This window comes from Coffea arabica, chromosome 8c (genome assembly GCF_036785885.1).
Source record: "Coffea arabica cultivar ET-39 chromosome 8c, Coffea Arabica ET-39 HiFi, whole genome shotgun sequence".
NCBI lineage: Eukaryota > Viridiplantae > Streptophyta > Magnoliopsida > Gentianales > Rubiaceae > Coffea > Coffea arabica.
In genome coordinates, this window is record NC_092325.1 from 6614142 (window position 1) to 6638534 (window position 24393).

At 32.4% G+C, this 24393-nt stretch overlaps 1 protein-coding gene across 1 annotated transcript; it reads left to right on the forward strand.

Moving 5' to 3' along the window:
- The first annotated feature begins 6063 nt into the window (after nt 1–6063).
- Nucleotides 6064–13505, forward strand: LOC113706649 (uncharacterized). The gene is made up of 4 exons (XM_072063876.1): nt 6064–6220; nt 11937–12032; nt 12362–12423; nt 13259–13505. The coding sequence occupies exons 2-4, from the start codon at nt 11943–11945 to the stop codon at nt 13413–13415; spliced, it is 309 nt and encodes a 102-aa protein (XP_071919977.1). The 5' UTR covers nt 6064–6220; nt 11937–11942; the 3' UTR covers nt 13416–13505.
- Nucleotides 13506–24393: the final 10888 nt, after the last annotated feature.

The window sequence follows — 24393 nt, forward strand, 5'->3', positions numbered from 1 at the left end:
TAAATTCTCAGTTGTACATGACACTTATGTATTAATGAATTATTTTTTAAAATTATGAATAACATAAATTGAAAAAAAATATTCTTTTTTTGTCTAGAACTATCATGCATATAATTATTTAAATGGGTAGCTACTAAACTTTGAGAAAAATGAAGAAAAATAAATGCTATGTTACAGTCAATGATTATGGAAAAAAGTAAACTTTGAAGCAAAGCATATATTTTTCTTCCTTGATTGCTATACTACACATATTTTTCTTCTGTTTTCATAAAATTTAGGGTCTACCCACTTAAAGAGATTAATATTATGTGGAATAGGTTGAAGATTTATAATGTAATATTTATAATTTTCTCAAAACTGATGTATTTGCAAATCCTTCAAATTTGTTATTTTTGTAGCGTGTTTGATGTTGTATTTTCATTGGATGTATGACAATTAATCTTAATTCGAATTTAAAATCCAAATTTTACATACATGTTATATATTTAACTGTGATAGTGTATGTACTAATAATGTACTAGATTCGCTCAAATTATAGACAAAAGTATTAACAAAGCATAAAGCATTGGTTATAACTTAGAAGCCTAAGATATGGGAATGAAAATTCTACAAACAAATTCATTAAGGGTGGGATCTTATCCAACTGGATCATATAATTAAAATGCGAGGAAACCTTTTGGTTTCATATGTCTGAATATATTTGAGAGAAGGATTTCAAGGGCAAACCTCAGATAATAAACAGAGAAGCGAATCCACGTGATTCCTGGCCAGTGAGTCACCTATGAAACCCATCGTTTTTCCTTTAACAATGTTCAGCAAGCTCCTAGGATTGAAGACAGGAAGTTCGCATTGGTCAGGCTTCCATCTCCAGTGAAGGAAGTCCCTGTCCATCCTCCCGTGCAAGAAACAGTTCTTATGGTGTGGGAGTGTTTTACAGCTGAAATTTGTATCCAAAGGCTCTTTTACATCTCGAATCCATCGACCCTTCGATAGATCACATTTTTCATTATCTACAAAATAACATAAAGAACAGGGTTCAAATTCATTGCAAAAACCAAATCGAGCAGGTTTAATATATTGTAAGATGTTCTCGTGAATAAATCGAGTTGCACCGATGAAATGACAGATGACATACCCGGCTTACGGTTGCCGGGCTGATCTAAGGATTCTCTTTGAACATGGTAGTCTCCATGTTCGAAGGTGGACTTGAGACTGTTGGAATCACACAGGAAGTAGAAGCTAAGCAATAGGGTAAAACATACTGAGGAAATAAAAAAAGATGGTTGTTTAACCAAGTTGAGATATTCCTTGACAGGACAATGCTCATGAATATGTTCACTAAATTTGGAAGTCGGCTTCATTTTGAGTTTACACTCTCTAGTTTCTTTGGGTATAGCCTACCTACATAATTGCGTTTTTGTGTGTGTCTGTAGATGAGTGATATCATATATGAGCAACTTGGTGGATCTTGTACTACAAACAGCAATACTAAGGGGAAGGGATGGATTGGGAGAAAGAACGTAGATAAGAGATTCCGAATTAAAAAGCTCTTATTTATAAAATTTAAAATTAAAAAAAAAAACGATCCTAGATTAGAGGTTTTCGTCTACTTGAGGATGTGGCAAATGATATTGGCACAACTACTTTAGTATCAAATGATATTAACACAACCCCTATTCGAATGTGAGTAAATTTTCATGAAAAATAACAAAAACTACTCACCTCAAGTCAAACGTGATGTTGTTAAATTTGAGAAAGCTAAGCAATTTAGGCTCTCCCAAGTCAAAACTCAATCACTAAGCCTTTTAAAAATGTTAATCTACGTCGTTGATGGAACAATTTTAAATTTATTCTCCAACCTTTTCCACGGCGGTAAACTCGGATCCGCCCAGTCCTCTATGGTGGTGAACGTGCATGATGTTATTTTTATAGGTCGTTCCCCGTTAGGCATGCGGACCTACACGAGCCCGGGTTGGGGCAACAAAATCCCTCAATTTTGTGAAAATTTGAAGATGTTCTAAAGAGGCATGTTGCTTTTGCAAATTGCTACATATTCTGCATCCCTATATATATTACTACATGAGCCCTGGTTGGGGCAATATCATTTAGCAGATAGAAATTTAAATTCAATGCAATCAATGTTGGGACTAAAAACTTTTGGCAATACTATTTAGTATTTAAAATGTGAAATACAATGATAATCAATACTAGATTGTCTTGCAATTTTTGTTACTAATTACCGTCTCAAACTAGTCAATCAATAACTCTTGTATTTATGTAACTACGTTGGACATTAAATATAAATTATGTTCTTATTTACTAAAACACTCATGCATGCATCACTTTCATTTTCTTTCTTAAAGACGGACACTATGGTCGATGTATTTATTCATTTAGAGATAATTCTTTATTAACACATCCATGCAATCATGTAACACTGTAGACTAGTTATGCATGCCGGTACACAAAAATATGCATATAAAGTAGATAAATATGGTATTTATAACGAATAATCATCATATTGCAAGAAATCAAGCAGGTATACCCAATCTAAAAATTTTGTTGGAAACTGTCATGTATATATATGAGATAAAAAGGTAATTGGAAAGATAAAAAGTTATGTTGGAAATTATGTTTGTAATGCAAGTAAATAATTTGGAGCCAAATAATGGTTTGAAAATGATGTTCCCACTCTCTGTGCTTGCTTGAACTAAAAAATTTTTCTTAAATGTAGAGCCAAAGATTTGTGAAATTGCAGGAATTCAGGATTGGAAAATAAGAATCATAGGAAATGAAATTCTCCTAAAAGATTTAAGATAACACAATATAATCATGGACACATTAAACAAAGAATTTTGCTAATGGAAATTTTATTACGTTTAAACACTTTATGAGAAGTGTTTATTATATATGTTTATTAAGTAGCATTATGTGTTTATTTTTGGTATAAATTAGGATTTTTAAGGTAGAACTTGCTCACTAAATCTCTTAATTTTGCAAGTTTCGTTTGAGTTGGTTACATTTGTAGGATTTGAGACATGATATAAGCGTTGGATCGAGACAAATTCATTTAAATGCTACTAGTGCATGATTCAATGACAATATGAAAAGAAAATAGGGCATCAAATGCAAGTATTATTGGTGAAATATATGAACAACAACATGACCATCTTGCTTGTGATTTTAACGGTGAACTGGAGCAGAAAAGAAGCAAGAAAATGTACCTGAACTGAATATACGACCTCTAATACGCGAGCTCAGGTTGCGTATTCGAAGGTCACATATTGTCCTCTATTTCTCTGTAATTTGTTCTGCATCTTGCCCTATTTTCACACTATTTTCCAGCTCAATTCCAGACCATAATTTCGACTATACATGCTCAAGAATCTTTAGGGAAGAGAAAAGGAAGTTTTATGTCACTTTATTTACCACTTTTGACTCTCTTAACACTGTAAATGTAAAAATCATTGAAAAGAGTAGGAAAAAGAGTTATTATCAGTTTATAGCTCAAGAGCTTAGTTATAGCATTTTATTCTATCTAGCTAGAAACTTGTAAGAAGCACTTGGAAATTTCATTGTACAACTCATTTTGTTGAAGAAATAGAAGATTTGGGAGCTTGTTAATCACCTTGGTTAAGCTTTCTTGATCTATCTCTTTACTTATGATTCATTATGTGCTCATGCAATGAAGTTATGTTCTTTCCTGTCTTATATCACAGGAGTAGCCAAATTTCTAGATGTAGTGAGTAGATGAAACTTATGACTACTTGATATGAGTTGAATATGATTTATACTTGTTACCTCTTATATTAATTTGTCCATTTATGTATGTTTATCACTTATTGTTGTTTGATTACCAATAACAAGTTTTAAGTTGTTATTATTCAATGAAAATTGATAATAATGATGAACAATATAAATGGAACTTAAGGAGTAGACTCATGAGAATAGAAGTGCACTTGAGTGGATGATTTTTGCATTTCATGAAGAACAATAGGGTAGATCTAATCATTCACCATGAGAATAGGAAAGACTAGTCTAGACTAGGCCCTCACATCATGAGAGTGAGTTTTAGTAAATATGGAAATGAATCCTTAGTTAAACAAAAGTAGTAACAAGAGGTAAATAATTTTTACTTGTAACTTTAATGCCATAAGTGGATTCTACATCCCTAGACTCAAGTATTTAGTGAGTTTTCTCCATTGTTTTCTTGCAAGTTATTTAGTTAAGTTGGTTAGTTAGTAAATATTGTGATTTCTATTGCTTTTATTGATAATAAGTCTAAATAATAGAGTAAGGACCTAGTACTCACATTAGTTGCTTCTCATGGGATTGACCCGATATATGCCATAATCTACTAGTTGACCTGCATATTTGCAGTCAAACAGGTATATTTTGAATTTAAACTTGTACTTGTATAAAAAATCCGTCAAGTTTTTGGCGCCGTTGCCGGAGAGTGGTAATATTAGGGCCTAACAATCTTTATTGATTTAGACATTTTTCTTAGTTTAGTTGAATTTTGTGTTAATAGTTAGGATAGAATTTTAATTTATTTTTGTGATATATATATTACCTTATATCTTTTCTTCTTATTTTTATTATATCACTACAAGAAATTTAGTCATTAGTGACAACATTTCTTAGTGATGAAAAAAAAATCGTCACAGAATGGTGTCCTTTAACCACAATACAGCAAATTGTCACAATTGAGTCAAGGGAGCCAACACATCAGTGACAACCTTGCATTGTTGTCACAATTCGATTCCCGCCAGGAGTCATGGAGAGAGCGGGAACTACAATAGTGACGACTTTCTAAAAGTTGTCAGTATTAATAGCACTTTCTTTGACAACTTTGCAATTGTTGTCACTGATGACATTGTATAGCCTTTAGTGACAACCTAGTCTTGTCACTGTTTGATTTAAAATATTTATTACTTTTTTACAACTATTACTCCTAATTTTTTGTAATTATTGTGTGTTCTCTAATGATTTTTTATTGTTATATACTTATGAGCCTCCTTATTAGTTTAATTTTCTTGTATATGTAATAACTTCATTAGAATAAAAATAATTAAAAAATAAAAAATTCATTAGTGTAAATAAACTTGTGACTACTTAACTTAGAATGATTATTAGTTAATATGATATGAATATAAATAAGAGTTTTCAAATGGAACTAGTTATCGAAGTGGATAAATCCTAAACTCCATAGTTAATTAACTAGTACACATTATGTATTAGTTTAATTGTGCATTTTTTTTCTTATTTGAAGATAATGGATTAATAGTGAAGTTTTGTATTGGATGTTAATTGAATGGCCGCTATTTAAAATGTGCTTTGTTAATTGAATATGCTCTATTTAAAATCTACTAAAAATTAATGGCAACCTAGGTTTGTTTTGCAAATTAGTAGTACAATAACTTCAAACAAAATCAACCGATAACATACATGGCTCATCAGTATAAAATAACTAAAGAGTTCATTTACAATAACTGACTTTAAAAAACACTATATACAAACCAATAGACACAAATATATGGGAACTCCTAAAAATTAGGGGTGAACCATCTTTTAGTTTATATCGGTCATATAAGTCATATGTTATTTAAAGTAGAATTTTCCATAACTAAAGACCTATGGTGCTACTAGACTAAATTAAAAGAATGAAAGAGATTTAAGATATAATAATTTAGTTTTGCAATTTTGAGGAAGTGATATAAAGTTTAACACCTGTATGAATTATTTGAAGTTATTCAACAAAAAAATATTTGAAGTTATTACCAAAAAAATTGAACTATTTGATGTTGAACAAAAGTACATTTACCACTTGTATTAATTTAACAAAAACTTGACTCCCATTATGAAATTTTTTGACAAAAATGTTAAAAGGTAGCAATTAATAATATATTAGTAAAATTATACTTCAACTAAAAAAACTTGATTGAAATTTTGAGGAACTCAGTGAACCGATATTTCACTGAAACTAAATAAACAAAGTATGTGAAAAATATATAGTGTGGGTCAAATGTGAAAAACAAACATTTTGTAACCCAATAGAAAAGCTCTCTGCTTTACTCTCCGTTGGTCTCCCCTCTCTCACTTTACACCCTCAACAGAAACCATTAACAAAAAACAATTCTCCTTTCTCCTCTCCATAGATCGATCATGTCTTTGTGATGTTGAACAGAAGAAGTACTCCACCAACTCTTTGCAAGAAAAGGTATCTCATGTCTCTCCTTCTTCTCCTCGATTTTTCCCAATTTTTTTTGCCCTAATTATTTTTTTGGATAATTTTGAGTTACGGGTGAAATCATCTCCACTAGAATTATTTTAATTGTGAATATCATTACTTCATTCTTTTTTATTGTACAAGATAAAGGTTTCAGTGGGGGGGTGGTGGATACGGGTTTGAGGTTGAGCTTGGGGACGAAGGTGATTATAATGTAGAGGGGTTTGTTTCTTGGAATGGGATGGAAAACGGGGACAAGAAGATGGGAATAAAATGAAGGGGGGAATTAGAAGGGTGTGCGTAGGATAAAACAGGGAGCCCCCGACAAAGATTTTAGTAGTACGGACCAGACATCTCATTACTGGCACCCTCTTAATACCCTCTCACTCAAACCCATAAAGAATACCCATTTCCTGGTCACACTCCCTCTAGATTTAAGGGTTCCTTTGTTCTCTAGCTTCATCAGATTTGGGTCTAGCGAAACTTTCGGAATGTAAATATTCCTTAAATTATGGCAAGAGAATAATTTTATTGTAGTATAATCACTTTTGTATTCTTCCTGTCCGGCTTGGCGTTTGTTTGTTGAATGGGTTGGTACTTGTTAGCAGTTAGCAGCACTTGGGTTTTTGAAGAATTATATGATCCTTAAGATCGGTAGAAAATTCATTAATGTAAACCTCTCAATGTTAATGTTTACGTCTTTACGCGACGACAGGATAGTGATAGACTATGGGAATGAAACCTATATACTCATGTCTGGGATGAAAATGAATGGATTTACAAACAGTTTTTCTTTTTCATTTTTGTCTTTTAAAGTACTCTCCTGAAGCAGCCTTCATTTATTTAAAACACCCTTTTTAAGTTTTAACACAAAATTACTACTCTTCCAATTTCTAATTATAAACAATATTATATGAATTCACTTCTTCTTCATGCGGTTTTAAACAAAAAAAAATGAAACAAGAGTTGGCCAATCGCATCTTGGCAAATTTAGTGATTCGTTAAGTTAGGTATGTAAGGATCGGAAACAACCAAGTGAAAGAGATAAACAATGCAAAGATCATAAATGTAACAATAAGTAAAAGGAAAGAATTGCAAACCAATTAACTACCCAGCTCCTTTTGAACTTCAAACAAGCTATTTCAAATTGATGAATTACAATCACTCTTGTGTACAAAGGAAGGTTCACCTCCTCCTTGCCTCGAACTCCCTCGGTCAAGCCAGGACGTTTTACTATCCCTCAGGACAACCCTTACAGAGCTACACTCATGAAGTATTCACTCTCAAATGAAAAGCTTACAATGAATCTCACACCACTAAAACTACAAATCTTCTTTGAAGGGTATTTTCTCACTAAAATCTCTCTAGATCTTTTGTATCTTCAGTGTGCCAAAGTTGTTTGAAATATCTGACCAATCACTATTTATATAGGACCAAGAAAGAGCCTCATTAAAGCTTCCAACGGATATAAAGTAGCTGAAGAGTCAACTAGCCGTTGGAGTGTCGGACGTCCAATAGCCCTGTTTTATGCGTCCGACAGCAGGCAGTGAGTTTCAGAGATTTTCTTCAATTCTTTCAGACGTCCGGTGCAAGCTCTTTGTGCGTCCGACAGTAAAAAAACAGATTTGAGAAATTATCTTGTTTCTATCGGACGTCCGGTAGAGACATATTCAGCGTCCGATAGTTTCGTCGACTTCGAAGGATTCTATCGGACGTCCGAAGCATGCGTCTGAAGTTGTGCAATGATTATCGGACGTCCGATCCTGACTTCTTGAGCGTCCGACAGTTTCAGCATACTTTGTCATCTTTCAATTGTATTTGATCTTTGGAACTAATTTGCTTCATAACTGAATAGATCTTTTAAGAGACATTAGTAACATCCATTTGTTTTGTAAACATCAAAAGATAGGGATCAAGATCAACAATCTCCCCCTTTTTGATGATGACAAAACAATGGATGGAAAGAAACAAAAATAAGTATAAGCTCCCCCTCAATCACTGCAACCAAAACTTTTAAGAGCCAAACTCATAATCTCAGAATAACTCCCCCTTACACATTGCATCCATTTCTCCCCCTTTTTGTCATCATAAGAGTAAAAATCAACTACTATAATCTAGCAGCAATAACAGAGAATTCAATATTCCAAGAAAAAGTAGAGAAATGACAGCAATCACAGCAAATCATCATGAGATCAGCATTATTCTTTTATCTCTCTTTTTGACATCATATAGATTCAGTAGTATTCAAAGATATCAGCGAAAACTCAGATCAAAGTATCAAAAGAAAAAATATTATGAACAAGAATCACTGCAATGATTAAACAAAACCTCCTACTTGTTAAAATTAGTATCATGTCTAACTATCCACGTGCATTTCATGCCTCTTCTCATATTTTTTCTCACATAACAATCACTATTCATGTGACCTTTTTGACAACAAAAATTACACATAATCAAAGAGTTATTTACATGAACAGATTTAATAAATCTTACTTGTCTTCTCCTATGGATAGCAAACTCATTTGAATTAGAATTTAATCTATTCTTTTGAAAACAGACTTGTTTCTTGTGTTTAAACAACTCATTTAGACCATCCATTCTTTTTTTCAAATCACCTTGTTCCTTTTTGAACAAATCACAAAGCTTTGCTTTTCTATCAAGCTCAAAATGTAAAGCAGTCTCACTCTTTTTGAAGTAATCATTTTCAGCAATCAACTTTTTATTTTGTTGAAAAAGATTTGCATTATCTCGAAGCAAAAAACTAATTTTCTGTTTTAACTCCTTGTTTCTAGCATAAGATTCTTTCAAACTATCATGCAATTTTATAATGAAATGTTCAAGATCATCTTCAATTTCATCATTACAATCAGATTGAGAGTTAGAAGATGTTACCTCATCATTTCCAATGGCCATGAAAGCCAATTGAGCAGATTGATCTTCCTCCTCAATTTCACCATCGGAATTGCATTCATTCCATGTGAATTGAAATTTGTTTATTCTTGGTTTTCTTCCTTCTTTCTTCTTCATCACTGGACAGTCACTTGCATAGTGTCCAGGTTGGCCGCATTCAAAGCACTGATCAGTTTACTTTTTGTTGAACTCTAGCTTCCCTTTGTTTCTCGAGTTGTTGAATTGATTTGGAAATGAATTGCTAGATCCACCTTTTCTGAATCTCCTCTTGTTGAGTATTCGTTTGAAACTTCTTGTGATGAGAGCGATATCATTGTCATCACCTTCCACATCTTCTTCATCTAGGGAGGCAGAATCATCTTCATCTTGTGAGACTTTTAGAGCAATATTCTTTCGCACTTTTGTATCCTCTTCCTCTTGCACCTTAGTCTTAAGTTTCAGCTCATAAGAGGTAAGAGAATTAATAAGAGATTCAATAGGCATAGTATTCAAATCTCTAGCCTCCTCAATAGCAGTCACTCTATTTTCCCAATCATTGGACAAGATATTCAGGATCTTTCTATTTTTCTCACCAAGAGAATATTCTTTTTCCAGCACCTCTAAATCTTTAATGAGATCATTGAATCTACAATACATTTGATCAACATTTTCATGAGGTTCCATCTTGAAAGATTCATACTTTGTAACTAGAATGGATTTCTTTTGTTCTCTAACATTCTCACTACCTTCATGAATTTCTTTTAGTTTGTCCCAAATTTCTTTAGTTGACTTGCAACCCTTGACTCTAATGGATTCATTTGAGTCTAATACACAATATAACACATTCATGGCTTTTGCATTTAACGTGAGATGAGCTCTATCCATAGCAGTCAGTTCACTTCTTGTTTTCGGTCTAGATGCATGAGTATTTTCATCTATAAGAGAGGCATCATATGGACCTTCACTAATAATAAACCACAATTCGATATCAATAGATTGCAAAAAGATAATCATTCTTTCTTTCCAACTCATATAATTTGACCCATTAAATATAGGTGGTCTAATAACAGAATGTCCTTAAAAAAATATAGCATTATTGGTTGTCATTTTTACTCCCAAGCCGATTGAGCTTAATCTCTAGGAGACTAAACTCTGATACCAATTGTAAGGATCGAAAACAACCAAGTGAAAGAGATAAACAATACAAATATCATAAATGTAACAATAAGTAAAAGGAAAGAATTGCAAACCAATTAACTACCAAGCTCCTCTTGAGCTTCAAACAAGTTACTTCAAATTGATGAATTACAATCACTCTTATGTACAAAGGAAGGTTCATCTCCTCCTTGCCCCGAACTCCCTCGGTCAAGCCAGGACATTTTACTATCCCTCAGGACAACCCTCACAGATCTACACTCATGAAGTATTCACTCACAAATGAAAAGCTTACAATGAACCTCACATCACTAAGACTACAAATCTTCTTTGAAGAGTATTTTCTCACTAAAATCTCTCTAGATCTTTTGTATCTTCAGTGTGCCAAAGTTATTTGAAGTATCTGACCAATCACTATTTATATAGGACCAAGAAAGAGCCTCATTAAAGCTTCTAACGGATATAAAGTAGCTGAAGAGTCAACTAGCCGTTGGAGTGTCGGACGTCCGACAGCAGGCAGTGAGTTTCAGAGATTTTCTTCAATTCTTTTGGACGTCCGGTGCAAGCTCTTTGTGCGTCCGACAGCAGAAAAACAGATTTGAGAAATTATCTTGTTTCTATCGGACGTCCGGTAGAGACATATTCAGCGTCCGATAGTTTCGTCGACTTCGAAGGATCCTATCGGACGTCCGAAGCATGCGTCCAAAGTTGTGCAATGATTATCGGACGTCCGATCCTGACTTCTTGAGCGTCCGACAGTTTCAGCATACTTTGTCATCTTTCAATTGTACTTGATCTTTGGAACTAATTTGCTTCATAACTGAATAGATCTTTTAAGAGACATTAGTAACATCCATTTATTTTGTAAATATCAAAAGATAGGGATCAAGATCAACAAGGTAAATATCCAAAAAAAGCTTTACCATGACCAGTTGAAAGTGAAACTTTGTGAACTGTTGGATTCTTGTACGCTTTACATCCTAATTAGCTATAGTGATAGGAGTGGAAAAGATTTAAGAGGTGATTATGATGTAGATATGTCTATGAGTGGTTGCAAGTGAGAAAAATAGTGGGTTAAGTGGTGTTGGGTGGAGAGGGAATTGGGAAATCACAAGGTTTAGTGGAATTTTTTCTGATGTAAAAAATTCCCCTTTTTTCTTTTTTTTGTGTTGAAATTTGGTAAATTGTCATGGGAATTTCAAGAGAAAATCTCATCTCCATTCTCTACACCATCACCGACGTTATGTCCATTCAGTACTCCATCCAATAGAGATCAAGTTTTGGTACATGAATGAAATAATTTATTATTTTTTATGTTTATTAATAGTTCTTCAGTTTTGGAAGTGAAGTTCTGATTTCTTTACATTGCAAGAGAAAAGTTATATTGCCTTTTTAAAGTTAGGTAAGTTACATTTGAACTCCCAATGTGCAACTAATGAAGTCAATAAAAGTTCATGGCTGACTGTAATGCTAATTCTAGAGGCTTGCTTATGAACAACTTTTGGTTGCTGAAGTGGAGCATAATTCAAATATAATACAAAAGCCGCATGGGAAATTTGTATATATTGCACATCTTTTGCATTGGGAGTCGTAATTTTCTCAAGTTTTGTGGTTAGTTAAGGAGTATGGACTTTGTGATACTACTTTTAATTGCCTTGTATAGCTAACTATGTTACAAGCAGGTGTTTTTAGTTTTTGTGAGGAAATCATGATATTCAGATTATGGTATAAGCTGGAGACAGCATTTTCCTTGCCAAAGGTATACATCAAGCTTGATTTTCATTGTCCAAATTCTAGAGTTTATTTTGAATAAGTAGTTCTTTCCTACCATTTTTTTTAATATTTGGTGATGGACTACCTGAATGAATATGTAACTTTTGACGATTATGTAGTGTTCTTGGAATGTGTAGTTGTAACGTTATTAGGTACAAGTATAGATTAGTATCAAAATTAAAAGAAGGAAACATATGTTTTATATGCAAACATTTTCTTATAAGCACTATAGCTACCATTTTATTCATTGTCTTTGAGCTTATAATGCACAGTATCATTTCATAGCGACTTCATTGGTTTGTTATTGTCTTGCAGCTTATTATGCTGATGCTATTGGTCCTTACTATGGAATTTCCAAATATTGTGATGTTTTTTGGGTAAGTATGTACTCCTTTCTATCTATGTTAGACTTGTTTCAAATGGTTGGGTCTTGTCAACAAAGTTTATGTAAAAGTGACAATTATAACTTTGTTCTAGGAGACATTTGCATATAAACAAGCTACAGGTGGTGTCTAAGCTAACTAGTAGAAAAGAAATTTCATAATCTAGTATTTCATGACATCTTATGCAAACTTTTCTTGATAAATACTTACTTTTATGCTATTTAAGCTACTAGCATGTGATATTTGCTATTAGAACTTTTGAAAATTGAAAGTAGGTTGGTTAGTGAATGTACTGGTTCGCCTCATAGTCAGAAGCTTCGATTTATAGTGGAGCATCTTTTCCATTTTTTACACAGTTTCACTAAAATATTAGATGCATCATTTTATTATTAAAATCATTAAAATATTACCAATGGGCGCTAAGAATCTCTAGATATGTCGAATTTTATTTGTCATCAAAATTTGGTCTGGCGATAAACAATATGCATTTGCAATACCTGAAAAGTTGAAGTTGCTATGCATAATCTATAGAATGAACCATACAAATGGAGCCTATGAAGCCATAGAAGGAACACTGTTTGGTTCTTAATATGGTAGCATAAGCATATTAATTGTTTTGTGAGTTCTTAATAACGTAGTAAAAGTAAAAGAAGTGTTTCTTGAGCTCTAATGTTCTAAGTGTTTGTCTCTTACTTTACCTTTATTTAGTCATTGTCTAGATTATACTTAAAAGGAATGATTTAGCTTATTTTCTTGCAAATTCTTTAGTTATCTTTATTGTTTCAAGTTTTTCTTATGACCTACTAATAATTGCAGTACTTCACTGCAGATATGTTGCTCATTTTAGCTTTTTGGAAGATCAGCAGCAGGAGTTGCCAATTCACTCAAGGACGATAAAGAAAATCTTATACTTAGGAAATGTCATGACAACACATTTTTTTTGGGACTTGGATTTGTTTTGTAAAGCTACCTCGACTTATATGTGAAATTTAGGCCAAATACCACTTATCAAACTATTTGTAGGGTGTTGTTGAACTTCATTATGATATTTGAATGCTTGATATGATATTTTGGCATTTCGTAATGCAATGGATGCGTTCATTTGCTAATTGTCAAGCATTGTCATTTTTTTTCATTTATAGATATAATTGTAGTAGGAAAATCTGACAAATTTCATGGTGATAAAGTGTTATCACTGAATCAGAATTTTTCATTAATAACAACCTGTTGTCATAGAATTAAAAAGTGTTTAGTGACAACAAAAGTTGTCAGTAATTAGTCTATACCAATGACAATTACGGACCACTTTTAGTGACGACATTGCTTTGTATATCATTGACAAGATACTATGTCATCACTAAAATTACAACAATTACTGACGACACATGTTGTCACAAAACAGTCCCATTCACTGACGACTTTTATTGTCGTCACTATGTACTTTTACCGACGGACCTTCAGTGATGACCCTGTGACAATTAGAAAGTTGTCAATAAAAGTCATCAGTGACGACTTTTTATTTTTTTGTGACAAAAATAGCCTGTCACTGAAGACCAATTTTCTTGTAGTGTATGTATCGGACTTTACAAGTAGTTGCATCTTTTGATTCAGAAATTGAAAGGACACTACGTAGACAAAGAAGGCGTACACCACAAGAGAAGGAAGAACAACAACATATAGAGGGAATATCTATTGAGTTGCCTTTTGAAGAAGAAATGGTGGAAAATGAAACAAATAGGCGAGTTCTTAGATATTTTACTCTACCGGGCACACAAGGGTCACAAACAAGCATAGCAAGGCCTACGGTAAATGTTAACAATTTTGAAATTAAACCATCACTTATTCAAATGGTTCAACAATCTCAATTTTGAGGTAATGCCATAGAGGATCCAAATGCACATTTGGCCACATTCTCGAAAATTTGTGATACAATTAAAATGAATGGAGTGAGTGAGAATGCTATTAGGCTAAGGTTGTTTCCATTTTCTTTGCGTGATGAAGCCAAAGTTTGGTTGCATTCTCATGGTTCAAATACTTTCACTATCATCTTCAACTGATGGGGCAGAGTGAGAGATTAAACCATTGTGTAGAAGCTTATCTGAGGTGTATGATTGGAGAGCTGCCTACCAATTGAAGCAAATGGATCTCATTGGCAGAATGGTGGTACAATTCAATATATCACTCCAGTCTAAATCTCACCCCTATTGAGGCATTATATGGATATAAGTTAGTACCACTACTTATGGGACCTCATTTGGACTCTATGATTCCTGCAACAGCACAAATGTTACAGGAAAGGATCAGGATATCTGCAAGCATCAAGGAACACTGATGAAAGCTCAGCACAGGCTGAAACAAGCTGATCAACATAGAACAGAGAGAACATTTCATGTGAGGGACTGGATTTTTCTTAAATTGCAACCATACAAACAACAATCTGTGGTAGTTAGAAGGACTCATAAGTTGGCTGCCAAATTCTATGGTCCTCTTGAAATAGAAGAAAAGATTGGAGAGGTTGCATACAAGCTGAAATTACCATCAGGAGCTAAATTATATCCGGTGGTCCATGTATCCTTACTGAAGAGAAGAATGGAAGCATCACTACAGATTACACTTACATTACCAAAATTTAATTTGTAGGATTGGTGTTCACTTGAGCTAGAATTAGCTTTGAAGAGAAGAGTCATACTGAGAAATGGCCATCCAGTTGTCCAATATCTGATCAAATGGGAGCAACTAGACTTAGATGAAGCTCTGTGGAAGGATAAAGATTTCATTCAGCACCAGTTCCCAAATTTCCAGCCTCGAGGTCAAGGCTTATTTTGAAGCAGTAGTTAATGTCAGGATCAGAGCTATAAACACCATAGTTTAGATCATTATTCAGTGTAATAAATGGAATTTTTTTAATTTTGAGGGTTAATGGAGTTAGTTAAGTGCAATTCACAGAATTAGTTATAAGATGCTTGTATCCAATTGGTGGAATCATCCATGAAGTAACAACAGAATCATTTTTCTCTCATTTCTCTCCCTCTTGTTCTTCCTTATTTCTCATCTTCTTCTGTCCTTACCCTTCTTGATTCTCTCTTCTCTAATTCGTCTTCCTAATTTCCCAAATATACTCAATTACCTGACATGTTATTAGTTGAGCTTGTGTTTGCCATTTGGGCCGGCGGTACTGCAAAATTAAGAGCCTGTATAGTATGCTCCATGTGTTTTTGTAGGACTTAATAATGAGCCGTAATGTGATTCGGATTCAGTACTCCGGCCCGTAATTGCAGTGATGGGCCTCATGGCTACTCTCAATTCCAACTGGGATTTTTTGTTTGACATGAAAAGTTGTTCATGAATCGTTCTCATTACGACAAAAATAATATTACAGATTCGAAGTAGTTGTTCAATGCCTACAGTTAAAAAAAAGATCCCTTCATTTAATAAAACTTTCGGTAAAAGTACTTGATCATATTATGGGTACATTTATATTTTTATTTAGTTCATAATTTCTGATGAATAGATCAGATTCTTATTTTCTATTTTTTGAAACGTGAAAGTTATTTCAAAAGCACTAATTTTGAGTTTATGCAAAAAGCCAAAAAATGATTTTAATACCAAAACCTCTATTATTAATTTTTTTTTTTAAAACACCACATTTCTAAGTAGAGGTACACAATTCGAACCCTAATCCTAACGATTGGGAGAATTCCAAAAGCCTGTCGCTTAACCATTAGGGCAGCCCTAGTGAACATGCTATTACTTAGCAAAGATCTATTCGTGAAGGTGAATTTTAGGTATTAAGGTACTCCAAGATGGAAATAAAAGTAAATCTACAACACAGCACAAGTGTAAACAATTGAATAGCGCAAATAATGGACAAGGACTCAGAACAATTGTGTTTTGTACAGTTTCGTCCAATCGTTATATATGTTTAAATTTTTAGTGTACAAATTTATCATAATGTTGTACTGAATATATATCAAATATTTTATTCATATGCATCACTTTTATTTCGAATACAATAATGTCATGTAATTGTATATTAAATAATATGAAAAGTACAATTACTGGACTCAACCGTACCAAACCTCAACCGCACACTGGTCCTCTCCCACAAAGAATTGCCAAATCCTTTTAATAAATTGAAAATATATAGAATTATTAAATAAATTGGGTAAAAACTCGATTTGGGAACAATATTCCAATATATATATATATATATGTATGTGTATATATATATATATATATATATATATGAGTCAACTAATTTATGAAAACGCTCATCTTTCTTCTCTTAAAAACAAATACATCTTGCTTAGCATGCAAGTCCATCTTGCTTCCATTGCCACGCCATAATCAATTACCTAAAATAGAATTAAATAATTAATAAATAAGACTGAGCAAGGAACGAACTAATTAATTGAACTAATGTAAATTGGAAGAACTTACACATGCATTGTACATTCCCATGATTGAAACCTTAGATGTTCAAACGCTATCTTCGTGGTGCAAAATTAAACCTATATTAAAAAAAGGATCTGATAAATAAAGCAATTAAGAAGGTACAAAAAAAGTAGGAACCTACCATACATTCATATAGTCAACAAAAACATTGCGCAAACGCATTGTATTTTTAAAAATCATCTTATATACCTGAAAAACCTAAAAAGGTGGGCAAACATTTTTTTAAACGTATAGTAGAAATCATCACTAACTAATACATTTTATAAGTATGGTATAGGATTTCAAATTTGAGGTTAATCTGATATGAGAATAAGATTTTCAATTTTGATGATAAGGATTATTTTATATCTGAATGAATTTTGACAATAGATAATAGGTTTATCTATTCATTATCAAAAGAAGTGGAGACTAAATTCTCTTATAAAATAAGATAAATTCTATCTAATTACATATGAAGATAAAAGTTGGAGATTATGAAGAGAAAAATTAAAAAGATGAGGTGATTTTTTTTTTAAAAAACGTAGGATTTTGAAAGATGTGTGATTAAGTGGATAAAATATGTGTATTTTTGAAAGATATATGATTAAGTGGATAAAATAAGTCTATTTTAGAAGTTTGGAAAAAACAATATTATTAACACTAACCAATTAATTGGGTCAACCCAAAAGAAAACTGGACTCGTCAATACTGCTCAATTAAGCATGCCAACTAGGATGAGAAAGAGTCTAATTAAAATAGTTACTTTCATATATATATATATATATATATATATATATATATATATATATATATACGATAATTTTCTCCTCAATCTCAGATGAGAGGTTTGAGAGGATATTAACGGATCTGGCATCTCTACAATTCCCAATACTAGTAACTAGCATTTTGACCTGTGCCATGCACAGGCTTATATTTCAATTCAAAACAATACTAATATATATACTTATATATTACTGGATAGGGGCTTTATATTTCAATTCAAAACAATAATGTATATAGTTATATATTAGAGTATATGATAAAGTATATGAAAAAGGCAAAAAATTCAAAAAAGTGTAGGCTTAGCATGTTAGAAAAAAGTTTATTTCGTAAGTACAAAATGAACTTTCTTAATTTTAATATCTCAAATAAGTTGAAACCAAATTTTATTTGCCTATTGCCTGTCAATATATGATAATAATTTGCATAAAATAATTTAATTTATAATGATTTACATGAAAGAGCAATTGTAAACTTATTTATCAATATATCATGTTATGCCCATATATCAAAATTTTTAGCATAACATATATAAAGTATAACTAATTCATTTTTGTCAATTTTAGAAAATTTTTTCTCTCAATTTATAATCCTAAAAGTATTGAGTACTTATATAGAATAATTTTCTTCATAAACTTTAAAATAGATTTAAAACAATCTTTTGTATGATGTGTTTTTAAAATTTTTAAAATTATTAAAAATTATCACCCTTCCTATTCTCTCTTAAGTGCTAATTGGCTATTCACTATCTTCTATGACTTTCAGACATCTTGCCACGATGTCATCCTTCCTATCATATTCCCACAATTCCATTATTTCTTCTCCTCTCTCTCCGTCCAACCTTGTAGTAGTTCACCTTTTTTTCGACTTTTTCCGCCAGTCTTTAACTCGTCGTTATTCTCTTTCCCTTGCCTATAGTCAGCTTCTAGCTTCCTATTCTTGCCACCCAATTCCTATTCTTTTCCTTTCACCATTCTCCCAAAAGCCTTTAAATCCATAATTTGTGTTTTAGACTAGTAGTACTTTGTTTTTTATTTAGTGATTTCATAATTTAGGATTCACAAATGGTACCATTCCTGATTTTTTTAATCCATGACGAATGAATATTATTTTCTTTATAATTTGCCCTTTTAGTTAGGATTACTAAATTGAAAGGTAAATTATTATTTACTTTTTTATTTTTAGTAGGGTTGGTGATGTTTTCTCTTTATGTACCCTCACATTAATAGATTTCAAATCAAACTCTTATATAAGTGGGCCACTTCTTACTTTTTAAATTCAAAAGACATGAAAGGATATCTAATAATTAAAAAAATTCAAAATTTTTTAAAAAAAGAGTGAAAAGTTATATGTATGTGTATGTCTGTGTATTCATTCTGATTTAACCATTCTAAAAACCCTCCTTGTAATACATACATACATATACATATATATACACCATATTGTGCAAGCACTGCTACAAAAAATGTAAAAACTAAGACAATAAATATAAAAATGAATACAATAACGTGCAAAGACATAAATTAAAAAAAAAGGAAAATCATCCAAAAAGTCCCTCACGTTTTATAAAATGACTTTTTTCATCCATCACTTTTAAAAGTGTAATTTTATGTCCTTTACATATTCACATCTATCAAATTTAGTCCCTAACTAGGTTTCCGATCATTTTTTGGCCGGAATCCATCACGTGCAAGGCACGTGATCATTTTTGAAGGGTAAATTTGTCAAATTATATTTTACATAATCTAATTTATAGTTCTCCACATTTTATAAAACAAATTTTTTCGTCCCTTACATTTTATAAAATGATTTTTTCATCCCTCACACTTCACAAAATGAATTTCTCCATCCCTCACATTTCAAAAAATGAATATTTCCATCCCTCACTAATTATGTGTGTGAGGGAAACCCTAAATATATGTGTGTGTGTGTGTGTGTGTGTGTGTGTGTGTGAATACATTTTGTTTAAACACATGTATATGTCTATTTGATTTTGCTTAATAATACGAATAGCATAAATATATGTATGTGTCTATTTGATTTCACTTAACAATACGAATACCATATATTATACGTGATCATTTGATTTAATCTGGTATTAGCTAGTAAAAAATCTTGCATTCATTGTCAAGTTGGCCAATAAAGTTATTTTCGGTCAAAATATAATAAGAACATGCAAATTAAGGTTCTATTGGTAAATATTAGTCATAATCATACAAAAAGAGAAGATAGCCCACAAGTTGGGCCAATTACATACATGTGTTTATGCTATTATTATTAAGCAAAATCAAATAGACATATACATATGTTTAAAAAAATTTATTCACACACATAATTAGTGAGAAATGAAAAATTCATTTTTTGAAATGTGAGGGATGGAGAAATTCATTTTATGAAATGTGAGGGATGAAAAAAATCATTTTATAAAATGTGAGGGACGAAAAAATTTATTTTATAAAATGTGGAGGACTATAGATCAGATTATGTAAAATATAATTTGACAAATTTACTCTTCAAAAATGATCACGTGCCTTGCACATGATGGATTCCGGCCAAAAAATGATCGGAAACCTAATTAGGGACTAAATTTGACCGATGTGAATATGTAAGGGACATAAAATTATACTTTTAAAAGTGAGGGACGAAAAAAGTTATTTTACAAAATTTGAGGGACGTTTAGAACGATTTTCCCTAAAAAAAAACCCACTCACTAAAATTTGTATCCCAACATCAATCTAATCTGTCCAATTTCAAATTCATCCATTCCGAACCATGAATTGTGTAGTGCTATTACAGTTATAATTGCCAAGAGTCCCTTCAATATTAACTGCCAAAACACAGCCCACATTATCATAGCCTCTAGGACCGGCTCAACCTCAACAAACCGTTAAATCCATTGGTGACTTTGTTGGAGTTTAAAACTCTTTCATTGATCGAGTATTGATTTTTAACATCTTCTGATGCATGCCTTCTAGAGCTCAGAGGAAAGCTGGAATCTCTTCGGAGCAATTCAAGTAAAAATTCATTCCAAGTATCAACAGGCCCTGGCAAGCACCAATGGATGCAATCACTCAGTCCCTTGTTCAATCGGTTATCCCAATGGTTTCCATGGTGGCCATCAGGCCTCGTTAGCATAACTTCAGTAACATCTATAACATCAAATGTTCTTCCCCTTTCCTCTCCCAATTTGCGGGCATTATCAATCTCTGCCAGTTGGAGATTCCTGTAAACCCTGTGTTTTCAAACTCGGACCGGACCGGCCGGTCCGACAGATTGAACCAGGAACCGGCCAAGTGTCCGGTCCGAGTTGGTCATCAGAACCGGGAGATTCAAGACCCGGTCAACTCCGGTCAAAAACCGGGTTTGACCGGTACAAAATCGAAAAAACCGGTCCAACAGGAGCTTTTGTAAAAAAAGTTCAAACTTTTTTAATATTATGTTTTGGCCCCCTAAATTGTGAAAACTTATTAATATACCTCAAATATTTCATACTTTATAAATATTGTCCTAAAATTTGATGTTATTTTTCAATTAAATCCATAATTTTAATTCTAAACTTGTTAATGTTTATTAAATAATATAAATTGTTACTTGATTGTTCTAATTTCTTTGTATTTTCTTGTTAAATATATTTGAAACATCAAATATATATGAATATACCTTTATTAATATCAATATGTTATTGGATATTTTATATACAATAATTTAATTTTTAAATAATTTTTATTTATGACGTCATCCGGTTCGACCACTATCGACCCCTGGTCGAACCCATTGACCCCTGACCCCTGATCTCGGCCGAGTCGATATCCGGTCCGGTTCTGAAAACATAGCGTAAACCAAATCCAGGCCACTGTTGTTAATCTCTTCTGGAGCAAATGGGCGTGTTCTCATGCAAGTCCCTCCCGTGTTCCATGTGCCGTTCTCGAATTGGGGTGGTGAGAATGTTCTCAGTAAAGTTACTATCCTCGAGCAGTTGTTGCAGTCGTTGATGGACTTAAGAGCAAGCCTAAAAGCTCCTTGTATGACAATTTCAGGGCCAAGGTGCATCACGTTTGGGTCCGGGCAGTAAATACATCCAAGAAAATGACCACCCTCGTACACGTAGTTGGATCTGAAGAACTAGTTGGCGGTTGAGATAACTGCATAATCTAGGGCTGGTAGTTTTTGCACCCAACTCTCATCAATCTTGTCCAGGTGCAGATGAAAACTGCCGGTTTGTGTGCCATTGACTACTATCTCTGAGGCGGAGACAAGGAATTGGGACCACAGCACCATGATGGTGAAGTTGTTACGAGGCAAGTGCCATATTATGGTCTTCCCTTCCTCATCTTCCCTGTATACTTCGTGTGGGGTTTCTTCCTGCAAAATGGAGTTTCTTGAAAGTTTAACTAAGTTTCTATCCATGCATGCAGCATGGTAACAAAAGATTTTGTCAATTATTTGGCAAATCTAATAGTTGTTCTTTGACCAATGAAATAGCGTGAACAAATCGGGACCCCATAATCTTTTTTGAATTGTGTTTAATGTCAAATTAGGGAACTTCACAATCTTATTTAGAGTATTTTTATCGGTTGTACAATAAAGATTTGTCAAGTAATTAGCCGACGCCATGATAAAATTTGTTCGCATGTTAACACATACTAGAAATGTCAGAAACATGTCACGATCAGCGTGGGAGTGTGGATTAATTTCAGGTGGAGAGGAATATAATATCAGGCATTCTTTTTTATCTCTTGATACAATGATAATTTTTTTAACGGATGTCTTATAGATACTAGCTAATATATTTATATTCTACCCAATCTATCATGTATATATATACTAATAATTATTATTTTTTCTTATATTTATACACTTTTCCTAATTAATCACCTTATATTTATATGCTTTCTCAAATTAATTTTATATTTTTTAAAATCTAACACTTGAAATATATCTTAACAAGTGTCCATAAGATACCCATTAGACAGATAGTTAAAATAATATAAAAAGAAATTTTATTATTACTTTCTATTGGTGCATATGTTTTGATAGGCTTGTATACATTACTTCTCGTTACCACCAGCTCTTTGAAATATGTTTCTCTAGCGGAAGTATAATTGATATTTTGTCAACAAAATATGTTTTACAAACTATTTGAAACATTTCACAAATGAAAATAATGATAGAATGCCTTTTTGTTCATGAATAAATCAAGTCAAATAATTCACGTTACACAGTTGTTAGTGCTTTAAAGATATCTCAAAACGAAATGAGAATACCAACAAACATGGTGGAACCAACATTTAGACTATTGGGGGGCAAAAGTAATATGTATAACAATAGTGCTAACAACAATTACATTAACTTTTTAAAGGATTTTGTATTAGGCAAAGCACATAATTGATGAAAAAAAGCACATGATTGATGAAGTAACAATTTCTCCAAAAGTAAACCAAATATAGCATAATAATCAATAAAAAACATTTTGTTTGGGGAGTGGGGCAAAGACTTAAACTATAAAAATACCAATAATACCAAAAAAATTTTCAAATTCTTAGAAAGGCGGCAGCAGCCCCTCCCCAATGTTAATAAATATAAAACACCATAGTACTGGAAATAAAAAAAACTAATTAATAAACGTATACATTACTATACTTGAATTAGACGAGAATTATCAAGCTGACTCTTCATAGTTTTCAAACTTAGATGACAATAATATGCAAATTGGTGAATAAAAGACCTAGAAATCAACTGAACTTCTTCCTACAAATTGGGGGTAAATTTGAAAATTAGAAGAGATGAAAGAAATGGAGTGCAATTAGTGAAGAATATTTCACTTAATAGCTTTGCTTTGATTTTTTGAATCCCGATCTGCTAGGCATACTTAACATATGGACCTCTTATTTTATTTTTTCCATAAATGTTTACATGAATCGAGTATTAGGTAACCCAATTAACTTCCAAAACCAGTGTTGCTAGATCCAGGCTAGCCCGGATGGTCCGACTGATCCGACTGTGAACCGGCATTCTTTTCAATTTAGTTATTAACACAAAATCGCTTCAGTAAAAAATTAGTTAAAATTGTCAAAAATCGGCCAAACCAGTGACTCGGTTCAACTACTTGACCCGGTTTTTAAACTTTCTTTCTTATTTTTTTGAAATGTAATTTGAGTTATCTAACTTGTAAAAATTTCATTTATAAATAGGAATAAGAAAATGCCATTCATTTAGTGTGAACATCAAAATCACTTGCTTCCCTAAATAATCTCTAAATCAAGAAGTTTTCATCCCTCTCATCTTATCAATTTGTCATCAATGATTCCAACTTGCATTATAAAGCCATATTTCTAACAAAAAGATCTCAAATTGGGTATGATTTGTTTTAATTTAGTTTTTCAAGTAATTTTGGATAACATATATATTTTAGATATGAATTCACATTTTTATATATAAGTTTTAGGTGTATATTTGATTGCAAGTCTAATATATTTGTAACATTTTGTATAGTTAGTTGAATATAATCAAAAATTTAATTTCAATATTTCTAAAACTTATAAAATTATAAAATAATTATGACATTCTACTGACGTCAGTGAATTTTTGAGAACAATCTAACCAATCTGATCAGTTGATCCCTAGTAGTTTAGCCGAGTTGCTAGTCGATTTGAGTTTAACAACATTGTCCATATAAACCAAAAGGATATACACCATTTGGATTTTTTTAATTGCACGTTGTAGGTTTAAACTCCCAACTTACAGTCTAAA